Source organism: Leuciscus leuciscus, assembly GCF_965113295.1.
Source record: "Leuciscus leuciscus genome assembly, chromosome: 14".
Classification (NCBI taxonomy): Eukaryota; Metazoa; Chordata; class Actinopteri; order Cypriniformes; family Leuciscidae; genus Leuciscus; species Leuciscus leuciscus.
Window position 1 is genome coordinate 38,730,933 of NC_138738.1, and position 15,961 is coordinate 38,746,893.

General features: G+C 39.6%; 2 protein-coding genes across 5 annotated transcripts in view; both read left to right on the forward strand.

The window, feature by feature from the left end:
* LOC309473892 (protein-glutamine gamma-glutamyltransferase 5-like) overlaps nucleotides 1–7,335 on the forward strand; it is a 33,727-nt gene extending 26,392 nt beyond the window's left edge. For all 4 annotated transcript variants that reach the window (XM_082136138.1, XM_082136139.1, XM_082136140.1 and 1 more), the window contains 2 exons: nucleotides 5,798–5,934; nucleotides 6,908–7,335. In XM_082136138.1, coding sequence (XP_081992264.1) covers nucleotides 5,798–5,934; nucleotides 6,908–7,058 — 288 coding nt within the window. In that variant the 3' untranslated portion in view covers nucleotides 7,059–7,335. The remainder of the gene's footprint in view (nucleotides 1–5,797; nucleotides 5,935–6,907) is intronic.
* A 3,866-nt stretch (nucleotides 7,336–11,201) lies between these two features.
* Nucleotides 11,202–15,461, forward strand: LOC309473873 (uncharacterized protein). Its single transcript, XM_082136111.1, has 2 exons — nucleotides 11,202–13,177; nucleotides 13,247–15,461. Exons 1-2 carry the CDS (start codon nucleotides 11,275–11,277, stop codon nucleotides 15,448–15,450), a joined length of 4,107 nt encoding a protein of 1,368 aa, XP_081992237.1. The 5' UTR covers nucleotides 11,202–11,274; the 3' UTR covers nucleotides 15,451–15,461.
* Nucleotides 15,462–15,961: the final 500 nt, after the last annotated feature.

The following is a 15,961-nucleotide window of genomic DNA, read 5'->3' on the forward strand; positions in this document are numbered from 1 at the left end:
TAACATTGTTTTATTCATAATAGAAGTCATTTGATTCTACAGCAAGTCTAGCAGTGTTGTTTATCAAAAAATATACTTGATTTTTTAAAACTATTTAGTGCACAAAAACCTTTCATCTATGGCAGTACTCAGACACACACAGACATCAAGAAACAGCATATGAATCTCAACAATGGTGACAATCAAACAAAATATCCAGATAATCAGATCAACTCCAGCTGCATAATTTATTAAAGCCGCAATGCATGCTGGGATATATGGGTGAGTTTTGATTAGTGGTACCCAGCATGCACTGCAGCTGAAACATTTCACTGATTGTCACCATTGTTGAGAGTCATACACTGATTCTTGATGGCTAAGTAATAATGTAGAGGAAAAAGTTTAATGCACTAAATGTTTTGAAAATCATTTATATTAATTAAGCAACATTGCTCTCATGCTGTAAAATCAATTGTCTTCTATTGTAAAAAAACATTAAAAACACAAGTCCTATATAATCTAAACATTAGACACTGAATAAGATCAGGGATTCAGGCAATTACATGATGATATCATCATCATCATCAATAAACAGCCAACATCACCTGATCTAAACTTCCTCATGGCTTTTTTTGCCACAACAAATGTGATTTATAAACACACATTTATAGCAGCCAGAGAAAAATTTATACTAAAAAGTCAAGAGTCCAACTAAAGCAAACGCTAACCACCATCATGGTGACTTTAAAATACAACTATTGATTAAAGCGGAAATTAAATAAAGTAAATCTGGTTAGTTTTAAGTGAAGCTGGTAATAAGTGTACGGCCATGCATTTCACCTTTTTGTTTGGTTTATTCCAACCAAAATTCAACGACTGCCCAACATTGGAGCCTGACGTCAAACAAACATTGGATTTAGACATCAAACCGACTTTCATTTTCAACCATAATCCAAAGTCTGACCGACGTTGTAGTCTATATCCTGTGCCTGCTGGGATCAACATCATGACATCTTGACATCAAATAAATGTTGAATTGACACCAAAATAAATCAGCAAAACACCATGTCAAAATGACATCAGCAGAGGTCAAAATCTTGACATCAAATTGACATCGACACTTTGACGTCAATATGACTTTCATTTTTGACCTATTTCGTGACGTAATTTTGACATCAATGTTTGATGTCATATTGATGTTAAATTGACATCAAATGCCCACTGGGTCATTACATGCAAAGTGAGATATTTCAAGCCTTTATTTGTTATAATTTTGATGATTATGGCTTACAGCTTATGAAACCCACGAAATCAAAATCCCAGAAAATTAGAATATTACATGAAATCACACAGTAATTACAGAGTAATACCATGGTCATTGAACCAGGTTATGGTTCTTTTGGCAGTGTGGGCAGGGGCAAATCCTGCTTGAAAATGAAGGAAGCATGAAGTGCTCTGAAAATGTCCTGGTAGACGGCTGCGCTGACTCTGGATTTAATAAAGCACAGTGGACCAAAGTCCTCTTTTCTGATGAGAGCAAATTTTGCATCTCATTTGGAAACCAAGGTCCCAGAGTCTGGAGGAAGAATGGAGAGGCACACAATCCAAGATGCTTGAAGTCCAGTGTGAAGTTTTCACAGTCTGTGTTGGTTTGGGAGCCATGTCATCGGCTGGTGTTGGTCCACTGTGCTGTCCACTCAACGCAGCGTCTACCAGGACATTTCCAGAGCACTTCATGCTTCCTTCAGCAGACAAGCTTTATGGAGATGCGGACTTCATTTTCCAGCGGGATTTGCACCTGCCCACACTGCCAAAAGAACCAAAACCTGGTTCAATGACCATGGCATCACTGTGTAATTACTGTGTGATTTCATGTAATATTCTTATTTTCTGGGATTTTGATTTCGTGGGTTTCATAAGCTTTAAGCCATAATCATCAAAATTATAACAAATAAAGGCTTGAAATATCTCACTTTGCATGTAATGAGTCTATATAATATATTAGTTTCACCTGTTAAGTTGAATTCTTGAAATAAATCAACTTTTTGATGATATTCTAATTTTATGACCAGCACCTGTATATATTAGGAATCACCGATATGAAAATTTTGCCCGATACCGATAATTCTTTCAAATTTCTAAGCCGATAACTGGTATATTGGCCGATAAATCAAAATTTTTATATAATTTTTGAGAGCATGATTACAAAAACAAAAGTCTCACCATTAAAAGCAATGTCCCAAGCACACAATTATAATTTTTCTCATTATAATTTTATGTAGCCGATATGCCAGACTTGCGCTGCACATGTTGCACTTTACTGTATTTTCCTTATTTGTAATGATTCTAGTCATATTTAAAGCAATTCTAAACCATCATGGCGAACAGTGCACATCTGAAGTGTCTCAGCTGTAGGAAATAATCCATTATTTATCGGCTTTAATATATCTGCCATCTTAATAACAGGACGAAAATAATAACCCTAATAATTTGACATATATATCTGCCGATACTGATATGGTGGCTGATATATCGTCCATCCCTAATATGGGTGGTGGTGGCGCAATGGATAAGACGCATGCCTTTGGTGTGAGAGACCCAGGTTCGAATCCACTGTGAGACACCAATGTGTCCCTGAGCAAGACACTTAACCCCTAGTTGCTCCAGAGGCGTGCGACCTCTGACATATATTGCAATTGTAAGTCGCTTTGGATAAAAGCGTCAGCTAAATGAATAAATGTAAAATGTAAATGTAATATACAGTGGGTATGAAAAGTATTCAGACCCCCTTAAATTTTTCACTCTTTGTTATATTGCAGCCATTTGCTAAAATTATTTAAGTTCATTTTGTTCCTCATTATTGTACACACAGCACCCCATATTGACAGAAAAACACAGAATTGTTGACATTTTTGCATATTTATTAAAAAAGAAAAACTGAAATATCACATGGTCCTAAGCAGGGATGTAGTGGAGGCTAAACGCACGTAAACGCCGTTTACGCACCTCCCAAAATTTGGAAATAGCGTTTGCCCACCTCCAAAGTGCGTTTATCCACCTCTACATTGCGTTTATCCACCTCTAAATTTCACATTATTTGAGCGGACTTTGCTTTTCCAGTGCGTGATCGCCGATCGGCACATGATTCGAGCATTTGGGCCGTTAACTACAGAGCAGAACGCGTAGCGCGCAAACACGGAGCAGAGAGCGCAGCGCGCCGAGACACACACACACACACACACACACACACACACGGAACAAAGAGACCGGCGCACACACGTAGCAGAAAACACACGCTCGTGAAGCTGCGCGAGAATGAAACTTGATCGCAGCCGCAACAGGAAATCATTAAAACGATGCAGAATTGAAAAACGTTTTATTTTTATTTTATTACAGGCAGCTGGTTTAATGTAGGGAGCATATGTCAAAACCCAACTGTACAAGAGATTCAGAGGGAATCAAGCCTGCACCAGGTTAAAGACTTTTCCCTCTACAGGGAAACACTGATCCACATTTTCTGATAGACCAAACAACTAATCAATTAATCGAGGAAATATTCAACAGATTAATCAACTATGAAAATAATCCCAAATCCCTAATTATTATGCACAAGTGCATTGCATTGGAAGCCCTGGATATAAGCCTCCCTCTCGATCTCTCTTAAATATTTTTGTTCTCTCTGTTTTGTCATTTAGTAAACTTTATAGATTTCAACCATATTATTCCTTTTTGAGTCTCTTTAACAAGAACTTAGATTAATGTATGAATTGAATAGTGATTGTGTGACCTATGATGAGGGAACAACCAGTGATACCCTTGGTAGTACCATCAAATGATAGCCTATAGCGATGTCATCAGGATACACATACACCGGTAGGCAGTGGCCCACCTTGCCGGGTGATTAAGTTGTGGTCCACCAGAATTTATAGTTTACCAACCTTACTACACCACTGGTCCTAAGTATTCAGACCCTTTGCTCGGTATTTAGTAGAAGCACCCTTTTGATCTAATACAGCCATGAGTCTTTTTGGGAAAGATGCAACAAGTTTTTCACACCTGGATTTGGGTATCCTCTGCCATTCCTCCTTGCAGATCCTCTCCAGTTCTGTCAGGTTGGATGGTAAACGTTGGTGGACAGCCATTTTCAGGTCTCTCCAGAGATGCTCAATTGGGTTTAAGTCAGGGCTCTGGCTGGGCCATTCAAGAACAGTCACGGAGTTGTTGTGAAGCCACTCCTTCGTTATTTTAGCTGTGTGCTTGGGGTCATTGTCTTGTTGGAAGGTGAACCTTCGGCCCAGTCTGAGGTCCAGAGCACTCTGGAGAAGGTTTTCGTCCAGGATATCCCTGTACTTGGCCGCATTCATTTTTCCCTCGATTGCAACCAGTCGTCCTGTCCCTGCAGCTGAAAAACACCCCCACAGCATGATGCTGCCACCACCATGCTTCACTGTTGAGACTGTATTGGACAGGTGATGAGCAGTGCCTGGTTTTCTCCACACATACCGCTTAGAATTAAGGCCAAAAAGTTCTATTTTGGTCTCATCAGACCAGAGAATCTTAATTATCACCATCTTGGAGTCCTTCAGGTGTGCTTTCATGTGTCTTGCACTGAGAGGCTTCCGTCGGGCCACTCTGCCATAAAGCCCCGACTGGTGGATGGCTGCAGTGATGGTTGACTTAATACAACTTTCTCCCATCTCCCGACTGCATCTCTGGAGCTCAGCCACAGTGATCTTTAGGTTCTTCTTTACCTCTCTCACCAAGGCTCTTCTCCCCCGATAGCTCAGTTTGGCCGGACGGCCAGCTCTAGGAAGGGTTCTGGTCGTCCCAAACGTCTTCCATTTAAGGATTATGGAGGCCACTGTGCTCTTAGGAACCTTAAGTGCAGCAGAATTTTTTTTGTAACCTTGGCCAGATCTGTGCCTTGTCACAATTCTGTCTCTGAGCTCTTCAGGCAGTTCCTTTGACCTCATGATTCTCATTTGCTCTGGCATGCACTGTGAGCTGTAAGGTCTTATATAGCTGTGTGCTTGGGGATATTTTGGGGATATTTAATTTAATTTTATCAATCAATAAATTCCTCTTGAAACAAACTTTGTTGTATTATTTTAATTTAATACTGTGAAGCTGCTTTGATACAATCTGTATTGTGAAAAGTGCTATACAAATAAACTTGACTTGACTTGACTTGACTTGACTTATATAGACAGGTGTGTGGCTTTCCTAATCAAGTCCAATCAGTATAATCAAACACAGCTGGACTCAAATGAAGGTGTAGAACCATCTCAAGGATGATCAGAAGAAATGGACAGCACCTGAGTTAAATATATATGTGTCACAGCAAAGGGTCTGAATACTTAGGACCATGTGATATTTCAGTTTTTCTTTTTTAATAAATGTGCAAAAATGTCAACAATTCTGTGTTTTTCTGTCAATATGGGGTGCTGTGTGTACAATAATGAGGAAAAAAAATGAACTTAAATGATTTTAGCAAATGGCTGCAATATAACAAAGAGTGAAAAATGTAAGGGGGTCTGAATACTTTCCGTACCCACTGTATATATATATTGAGCTCCTTTCATGGACAAAAAAGAGCCCCATTATATAATGGGTTGCAAATGCAGTTTCATGTTGACTTTAAGAAACAACACAATGTTTGTTTTGTTACTAAATTAAAGTGTTTTCAGATTATTTTTTGTAAACACGTGCATCACTCCAAGATCATAGGATATTATAAAAATAGATTTTTGGCATAATTGAATTCACAAGTAATAAAAAAAATAAAGCAATTTAATAAGAACCCTGTGTTTTCTTCCAGATTCAAAACGAGTCCTCGGTCATTATTAACACACAGCAAGTTGCCACGGTAACCTTTACCAACCCGTTCAGTATTGCAGTGAGCGGTGACCTCATCGTAGCGGGTTCAGGACTCTTGGAGGAGAAGGTTCAGATGAGGTACGTGAAGTGTTTCATTTCAGTTTTTGGAGCGATCGATCACCAAATAAATGCACATAAATAACCATGTAATTCAGTTAAATTAATGATTCGAAAAGGTTTCTCAAACACACCCCTGTCTGCCATTGGTCAGGCAAACAGATAGCTCCGCCCCAAACACACACCATTGGTTGATACGGTGTGTTGGGCTGATGCTCAAACATGTAAAACATGTAATTGTAAAAATGTACCATGGTGACCATAATACCATAGTGACTTTACTTAGATAAATAATACAATAATCATTAAAGTAATTAAAATTACAGAAACATTCTTACACTGTTTAAAAAGATCCCATATTCATCTATTTTGATTTAATAGTCACTGTGTATAGTAACGTTGGTATTTTAGCACACACATGATTCCCATGGTAAATTTAGCTCACATACCTGACTCTGAAGGGCGTCTAACAGTCGAGTACATACAGTAATATCTGTAAAGTGGGTGGGGTTGTTCCTGACATTTTTGACATCTTTATCTTGTTTATCTGTGACATCAGTTTCACTGCAGCTGTGTCTATTAAAAGTGTCAGTACCTGCACCGGCCTGCATTTCAGAAGCACTAAAATCACTGTTTATTTCAGTTTCTCTGTGTGTATTGTGTAATCATATGCATAACAGAAACAGTGTACATTAATTTGTGTGTTAAACTTGCAGATTTGCCCCATAGTACAAATATAAACTCTGAGACTTAAAGTAGTGGACCAACAGAATTAAAGTTAATCTATCTTAAATGTAAATTAAAGCCAGGATCAAAATTATGCTTTAAATGCAAGTTTTTTTGTTTGCTGCAACAGAATTATTATATAAGCCTTGATTTAATCTAGATTTAAGATGAATCCTTATTGTTTTTTTGTGTAAATCACTAACCCTAAACATGAGCAGTAGTAATAGTGATTTCCTTGTCTTGAAATGTCCTGTTCTTTATATCTCAGGCTTACGATCCTGCCTCGAGAAACCATGAGGAGGCCCATCCGTTTCATTCCCAGGATGACGGGAGCCAAGATGCTTCACGCTAGTTTAGACTTGACATATCGCTCCACCGTCCTCCGTGGATTCAAGACCGTCACTGTTCAAGCAGCTTAGAGGGAAACACCTTTACAGATGATTGTGAACACTCAGAGATGATAGCCCAGGTGAAAAGGAAATGTATTTAAATTGTGCTTTTTTGGACATACTTAATCTGGGGTTCTTCATTTGGGAGCCACACTCAGGACCTTCGCAGTCAAAAGTGAAATTGATTTTTCCCCAGTAAAATCAATGTAAAAGTTTTGTTCAATAATATTTTTTCTTTTTCTTTTTTGTATTTTGAGAGAGTATTTTATTGTAATAATTAATATTTATGCAATAATTATGATCTATTTTTTCCCATTGAACAAAATGATAATATATATAATATATATATAATTTTCATTATTTATCAATTAATGCTGTATTTCAGGTTAAAATAGAGACTAGGCCTTTAAAATCTAATTTTTGTCAGATTGGTGCCATCTGGTGAGAGCAGTGAGCATGAGTATCATAGTGTAAGTGTAGTGTAGTGTACTAGATGGATGTACAGTTCTCTGTAGAAAGGCTTGTGAATTACATTGTTGTTTTTTTCAGGTTGTGGATTTGAATATATATTAAAGGGATAGTTCACTTTGAAATACATTTTTGGTCAGTCATATAATGCAGGTCTATGGTCATTATCTCAAAGAGCATGCAAGCTTTAAGATGTCGCCTTAAAGACATTCGTTCAGTGAACTGCCGTAGACAAGGCGACATCTAGTGTATATATCTATGCACCAGTCTGCATACACGTCAGATCAGATCACTTGGACATGGCTGTGTATAAATGGTAAAAACGATATAAATACTGTTCATTTTCTCACACAAACCGCTCGTTTCGTGTCTTAGGCCATCAATGTGTACTTACGATGGGGAATTGTTTTAATTTGGACTCTGTGCATGCTGTTTGAGGTGGTGACCATAGACCTGCATTATATGACTGACAGACAAGAACGGTTTGACCTAAAAATATCAAAATTGAAACTACTGCGGAAAAAAAGACACCTACATCTTGGATGCCCTTGAGGTAAGCTAAAACATACCAAAAATGAATTTCAAAGTGAACTATCCCTTTAAGAGATTCTCAAAGACTACTTTTGTCAAGTTTGTTTGTTTGTTTGGTTTGGTTTAAATGGTAATTTGAAGTGCCAGTTTTACTTTATAATACAGTCAAACCTGAACATTGCGTTGGAAAGAGAAGAAATGGAAAGCATTTTGTTACCCATTGTTTTAATTCTAATTTAATAAAAATGCAATTCATTCAGTCATAACATTTTTTAAAACCTTTTATAATAAACGTTTTCATTAAATCTATTTTTTTGTACCATTCAATGAACAGTAACTCATCTTCAAAAGGCAACAGCAATTATGAACAAAAAACTAAAATAACAGCAAAAGTATAATTATTAGTCAATGGAAAATAGAGAAAAAAATAATAAAATAAGTGTTTTAAATATCATCCTAACTATATTTACATATTATGTGCATATTATTTACATACTAACTGTAATTAGTGTTTGTTGCACATGTCACAGATCACAACTGAGTGTCTCTTGCAATTTGGATGATTGCACTTTGTGCAAATGATGCTTGTTTTTACATCCCTTGGCAAGGGGGACACGAACGCTCTTCCTAGCTCCTCCAGAAAATGCCTCCTCCTGTAGCTATCCCCCTGTCTCCAAGTGGGATTTATTTCCCTCCAGATCACAAAAGCATTGTAGGCCGAGACATCAATCATGTTGAGGAATACAGCCATGGGCCAGCGAGCCGTCTTCCTCCCACAGGTGTATGATTCAACAATCTGGAATATCACACACAAGCATACACACACATTTAGTATTACTGCTGTCATCTAGTGACAGTTCAATTCACTTTACGTGCCATTTAGCTTAGAATAGCAGTTATTAACAATGTGTTTATTAAAGTGATTATTAAATATTATAATATACTATTTTATACACACACAAACACATATATATATATATATATATATATATATGTGGGTGTGTGTATAAAATAGTATATCATAATATTAAATAATATTAAATTCATAATAGATTATCCTTTGGCCCGCCATCTAGTGGTAAAATGTTTTTGTGGCCCGATGCTAAACTTACTTGCTGACCCCTGACCTGGGGTATTTCCAATGAACGTGTCTATTGTGGTCATGCTAACATGCACTCTCTTCACCTCTGTTGCAAAGATTTAAGGAAATTAGAAGGTGTGCAAAATATTGTATGTCAGGACAACTAGGACAAGTGACTTGCAGCTTTACCAAAAAACAATTCAATAAACAGATTTTTACGTGAATGACTCAAAGGAAGCACAAATAGACGGCTGAAATGGACACGTTGCTAACATTTTCCTACCAAGACTGACCGAATCACCTTTCAATAGGCCTGATTCAAAAATCTTACTACTCTCTTCTTATATATATAAGGCATACAAGGCTAATATATTATACATACATGCATACATACATACATACATACATACATACATACATACAAGGCAAATTATGATGAATGATTTTTTTTTTTTTTTAAGAATGTCAGTACGCTGAGTACAATGTACCTGGTGGGTAATATAATCAAAACCCTTCACAGCCTCAGCTGTTTCAGATGTATGCTCTCTTATAAGCATCCTTTTTAACAATTTAATCTTTGTATTTATCTGTAATTAGAAATATATATTAGAAAGTAATCAAAAAGGCAATATGGTTGACAAGCTTGAACAAATATAAACACCAATCAACAAACACTACCATAATTGGCTGGTCAGCTCAAGACATAGTAACTTTATGTTCAAAACATACATTTTCAAAGATAATCTACATCATAACATTGTTCAGGAAATCAGAAATAAATACACCGCTTCATTTTGCAAATAAAAAGTAATGTTGTATTGTACATGTTATAATGACTAATTGTGTATTTTACAGATGCATTGGACCATGTTTTATAGTTGTTTTAAGACAGGCAAATGTCTCCACATAGATTTTAAACAGATTTACCAAAGACTTTAGACTTTGACTATATACCCAGTGCTGAAGTTGCTAGAAATCAGTGTCAGCATCATGTTACAGTGGTTAACATCAGTATTCCACGTGTAAGTCATATTAGTAAATGCATAGCAGACCTCCACCTAAGAAAAAACTAAACAGTGAGCAAATTATTTATGCAAACAGCAATTAAGACAACTTAACCAGTAACTTCTGAGGGCAGTATCTTAAGTTAACTCTGCTTCGACTTCGACTTGAAAAGCTTGGCTCTGATTGGTCAAATTGAATGTAGCTGAACTGAAAAAGACGTGCTACTGTCAAAAATACGACTGGCACAGATTAATGCAATACAAATCTTACCTAGAATCACGGAATAACGAGGTTCCAAATGTCACACGCCATGCAAACTTGAAGAAGCTGGGTAAAAATAAAAACACTACGATTTCTGTTAAATAGTCCCTCCCTCAAAAAAAAGAAAGAGTAAATAAGTAATAATTGTTTAATGTTTATGTGCATTAATATGTAGGTTAATTTATTCGACTTGAAGAAGTGTTTAAATGTGTATCGCTTATGTCATGTGAAGTTATGTTAACATAAGCTTTTCAGCATTGTTTATACTGACTGAGGTAACATCATAAAAGGGTTTTTATAAATGGCTATTTGTAATGTTGTTATATATTGTTATATATACAATATATTGTTTAATGTGGCCTTCGGCTTATGTTTGGGTTCGTAAGAGCTAATTGTATGTTATTTATCTGTCCTGTAGCTCTTACGGTGTTTCAAGAAGAAAAAGGTGTAAGAAAATAAAGGCTTTTTGAAATATCAGTACGCTTCACCATTGTCTGGCTGGGGTTTTGCTACAGTAAGAGCTTTACCCGCATCAATACTGACGACGTGTTGTCTACGACGGGCTACGGAGGGTCTTCACGGCGCCGGCTACAGCTTCTGCTACATCGTGTCAGCATGGACTCATCAAGCTGCATCTTCACGCCTCGCGCCTGACCTACGTTGGACAGCGGTCTCACAGATTCGGTTCAATGGTCAAGTACAGCCTCATTCACGGACATTGATGCAGGACTGTGAGTATTAACCCACTATTATACAGTCTAAGAGTACAGCAATAAGGCGAACAACGGATGAACGGCTTCTCGGACTGAACATTTAATATTTACAGTTCATAACGAGGGCTTTATTATATCTGCTAAGGGGTCTTCTTCTGCCATTAGAGTTTAAAATTTGTAGGTGATAATGTCAGAGTCAGGTAATGAGATAGAGGTGGAGGAGCAGATGGGTGGTTATCAGCATGAAGATTTACAAGGTGAAGCCCACATAATGGTAGACTCCTCAGAGAGACCGTGTCTGAAAGAAACAAATGAAGCTAAACAACAAAGTCTAACTGATCTCCAAGGCAAGCTTAATAAGGATGATAATGCTCTTGAAGGTCCAAGACGCTCTGAACGCACACGCCACCCTACCGAGAAGATGCGCGCACATCAATATGAAGAGGCCAAGAAAAAAGAGAAAAGGCTGTTTGCCATGTACGAGCAGTGGAAGCTCCACACACGGAAGGCAAGAGATCAGCTAAAGACTTATATGTCAGAGAGTCAGCTCTGGCCTCTCATTGAAGAGCTTAAGAAAGACAAAGAAGATGTAATGAACATTTATTATGAAATTCGAAATCTCACCACACCCTCCACCGACATAAGAAGAAGAGTTGATACATGTGAATCGGTGACCACAGAAATCATCAACATTGCCTACAGCAGAGCTATAGATGATGAAAGTGGGTTTAATGAGCAGCAGGAAAGACACCGCCTTCATGAACTGCTCCGCCATGACTATGCAAAGTCTGTCTATGGATCCGCAGCTTCTTTGATAAGTCACAGCCAGTCTGACCACTACTCCATAACTTCAGTCATGACAGCAAAACGCGCAGATGCTGCAGCTGAACTAGCAGTGAAAGAAGCAAATTATCAGATGCTGCTAGAGGAAGAAAGGCAAAAAGAATCCATAAGAGAGTTAGAGGAACAACAACGCAAGGCTCTAGAGGCACAAAGGCGTGAGTTGGAGCGATTGCAGGCAGAGAAAGAGATACGGGCAGCTCAAGCCAAGTTGAAGATTTACGAAAAGGAGACAGAACACAAGGATGCTAACTATGTTAAAAAGGAAAGGAACATGGAAGCAAAGAATGTGCCTGGATCTACCGTGCCCCTCTCTCAAGTTGCATCGCCCCGTTATACAGACATTCCCTCTCTCGCTCAGATCCTTCAAGACAACATAGTCTTAAATAGGCTTCCTGTTCCTGAGCCATTTGTCTTCAATGGCGATCCCATACAATTCATTGAATGGAAGGCAGCATTCACCTCACTCATTGACCAAAGAGTGATCACATCAGCTGAAAAACTATACTACCTGAAAAAATACGTTGGTGGCCCAGCACGGCAGGTTTTAGATGGAAATTTCTACCGAAATGACAATGAAGCATACCAAGACGCATGGGACAAACTGAATCGTCGCTTTGGCCAGCCATTCACAATTCAGAAAGCATTCAGAGAGAAGCTCACCAACTGGCCGAGAATTCCATCAAGGGATGCTGAAGGACTGAGACGCTTCTCAGATTTTCTGAATGCTTGTCAAGATGCCATGCCTTATGTCAAGGGTCTCGACATATTAAATGACTGGGAGGAGAATCGGAAGCTGGTTCACAAATTACCAGACTGGGCAGCTTTAAGCTGGAACCGACAAGTCACGCAAAGCCTAAATGAAAATCAAGAATTCCCAAGTTTCAAGGAGTTTGCTAGATTCACGTCAAATGAAGCTGAGATTGCTTGCAATCCCATTACGTCCTTTCATGCCCTTCGTTCATCAGATTCTATCACTGAGAAGAGACATCTCAGAGATGTGAAGAAAAACAAGGCTGGTGTTCTTACCACTCAAACAGTCACTGACAATGAGAACCACAAGCCAGAACAGAGGAAGGTTAAGACTTCATGTATCCTTTGTCAAGATAATAGACACCAGCTTCATGCATGCTCCAAGTTCACTGAGATGGTGTTGGTTGAGCGACGCAACTACATAAAGGAGAAGAAACTCTGCTATGGATGCCTGAAACCCGGCCACAGTGTGAAAGACTGTCGTCATCGTCATTTGTGTGACCACTGTAAGGGAAAGCATCCTACAGCCCTGCATGATGACAACTATAAAAGAGAAAGGTCTACAGCAGAACCAGAGACAAATCGAGGCGCTGCTGCAACATCACTCAGTGTAGCAGGTGAAGGCTCATCCAACACATCAATGGTGATACCAGTCTGGGTTTCATCTAAAAATGATCCAACGACTGAGAAACTTGTCTATGCACTACTTGACACTCAAAGCGACACTACGTTTATTGACCAAGAAGTGAGTGATGGTCTTAATGTTGACAAGTATCCAGTGAAACTGAAGTTGACGACTATGAGTGGTAAGGATACAGTGCTCACAAGCGAAGGTGTTTCTGGACTTCGTGTTAGAGGATATAGTTCCGCAGTTCAAGTTGATCTTCCGGTCGCCTATACAAAGGACTGCATACCTGTTAACCGCTCTCACATTCCCACTTGTGAGACGGCTAAACAATGGAGTCATCTTGCAGAAATAGTGGATGAAATCCAACCACTGAAGGACTGTGTAGTAGGTCTTTTGATCGGCTACAACTGCTCAAGAGCTATGGCACCAAGGCAAGTCCTTTTAGGAGAAGATGAGGAACCCTATGCTGTAAGGACGGATTTAGGATGGAGTATTGTAGGGCGCTCACTACAAACCCATGATGCGTTGAGCACACATCATCTGTGTCACAGAATTACAGTTAAGGAGCTACCTCCGATAACTCCTACCGACGTCATTCGCATTTTAGAGTCTGACTTCAAAGATGGCAGTGACGACAGCAAAATTGTGTCACAAGACGACATCACATTCCTCGACATACTGGATGAGGGAATAAGGAAAAATATACATGGCCATTATGAAATGCCTCTGCCCTTCAAAACCAGACCCAGCTTGCCTGACAACAAAGGCTCAGCTATGACACGCCTCCTTCACCTTAAAAGGAAATTGCAACGGGATGAAAGGTATAAGAAGCATTATGTTGAGTTCATGGAGGAGGTCATCGGAAAGGGAGATGCTGAGCAGGTCAAGGACAGTGGGAGTGAAGGGGAGAGATGGTACATTCCCCATCATGGTGTGCATCATGCGAAGAAGCCGGATAAACTTAGTGTAGTGTTCGATTGCTCAGCCAGATACAAAGGAACAAGCTTGAATGATCACCTCCTCTCTGGGCCTGACATGTTGAACAACTTGAGTGGAGTTCTCATCCACTTCCGACAGCACCCCGTTGCATTGATGTGCGACATTCAGAAGATGTTTCATCAGTTTCATGTGTACGAAGCTGATCGCAACTTCCTGCGCTTTCTTTGGTGGAAGCAAGGAGACTTGAACTCACAGCCCAGCGAGTTTCGCATGAAAGTGCATCTGTTCGGTGCAGCTTCCTCTCCGGGATGTGCAAATTATGGGATGAAACATCTAGCTAAGGAGAATCGGGACATCTACACTCAAGGCTCGAGATTTGTCATGAGGGACTTTTATGTAGATGATGGGCTTGCAAGTGTCGAAAACACTGAAGATGCTATTCAGCTTGCCAGGGAAGCTCGTGAACTCTGCGCCATGGGTGGTCTCCGTCTGCATAAGTTTGTGTCTAATGATAGAAAGGTATTAGAGAGTATACCACCCTCTGAACGAGCAACCAACGTGAAGGATATGGATCTTGCATTTGATGATTTGCCACTTGAGAGAGCTCTCAGGATTCAATGGGATGTGGAGTCCGACCGCTTCAGGCTTAATGTCAGCCTCAAGGAACAGCCTGCAACTCGACGCGGCATTTTATCTACAGTGGCTTCTCTGTACGATCCTCTTGGGTTTGTGGCGCCAGTCGTCCTCAAAGCGAAGATCATTCTTCAGGAGATGTGCAGACGGGGCACTGGCTGGGACGATCCTCTCACTGACGAGCTTCGCCCAAAATGGGAACAATGGAGAAGTGATCTAGCCCACTTAGATAATTTCACCATATCCCGTACCTACTCTCCTGCTGGATTTGGAAGGGTCTCAAAGACAGATCTGCATCACTTTTCTGATGCCAGTATGAAGGGCTACGGCCAGTGTTCATACCTGCGACTCCAAAACGAAGAGGGAGATATTCATTGTGCCTTAGTTGTAGGAAAATCACGTGTCTCTCCAACCAAGGTCACAACCATCCCAAGATTAGAATTAACAGCAGCAGTTGTTTCCGTGAAGATAAGCAACATGCTTAAGGAGGAATTGGGATGTATTAATGTAGAGGAGTTCTTCTGGACCGACTCTAAAGTGGTCTTAGGTTATATAAGAAACGAAGCATGACGATTTCACACGTTTGTGGCTAACCGGGTTCAGAAGATTCAGCTCAGCTCAGCCCCACAACAGTGGCGATATGTCCCAACAAATGAGAATCCTGCTGACCATGCTTCTCGGGGCTTAACTGCCAGTGAGCTTTTGTCATCTACCTGGCTCACTGGGCCCAAGTTCCTATGGAACAAGGAAATAAAGCTGGCTACAGATGAAGTACCAGAGTTAACAGTCGGAGATCCAGAGGTCAGGAGTGTTCTAGCGCTCAGTACCAAAACTACTGAATGCGTGAGCCTCGTTGATCGCTTGTCTAAGTTCTCATCATGGTCGCTAGCTACGCGAGCGGTTGCACGCATTCTCAGGCGCATAAGCAAGAATAGATCAAACAGTCTCACCACTGTAACTGAACGAGAAGAGGCAGAACATTGCTTAATCAAAGATCTGCAGAAAAATGTGTATCAAGAAGAGTTGAAACTGCTGAGCAAAGGGATCCCTCTACCACATCACAATCCGTTACATGCTCTTG

Bases quoted from the DNA above. Each gene is read 5' to 3' on its own strand.
- LOC309473873 (XM_082136111.1), top strand. From the start codon at position 11,275: ATGTCAGAGTCAGGTAATGAGATAGAGGTGGAGGAGCAGATGGGTGGT. The intron at 13,178-13,246 runs GTGACCACTGTA...AAAGGTCTACAG, and splicing joins CTGTCGTCATCGTCATTTGT to CAGAACCAGAGACAAATCGA.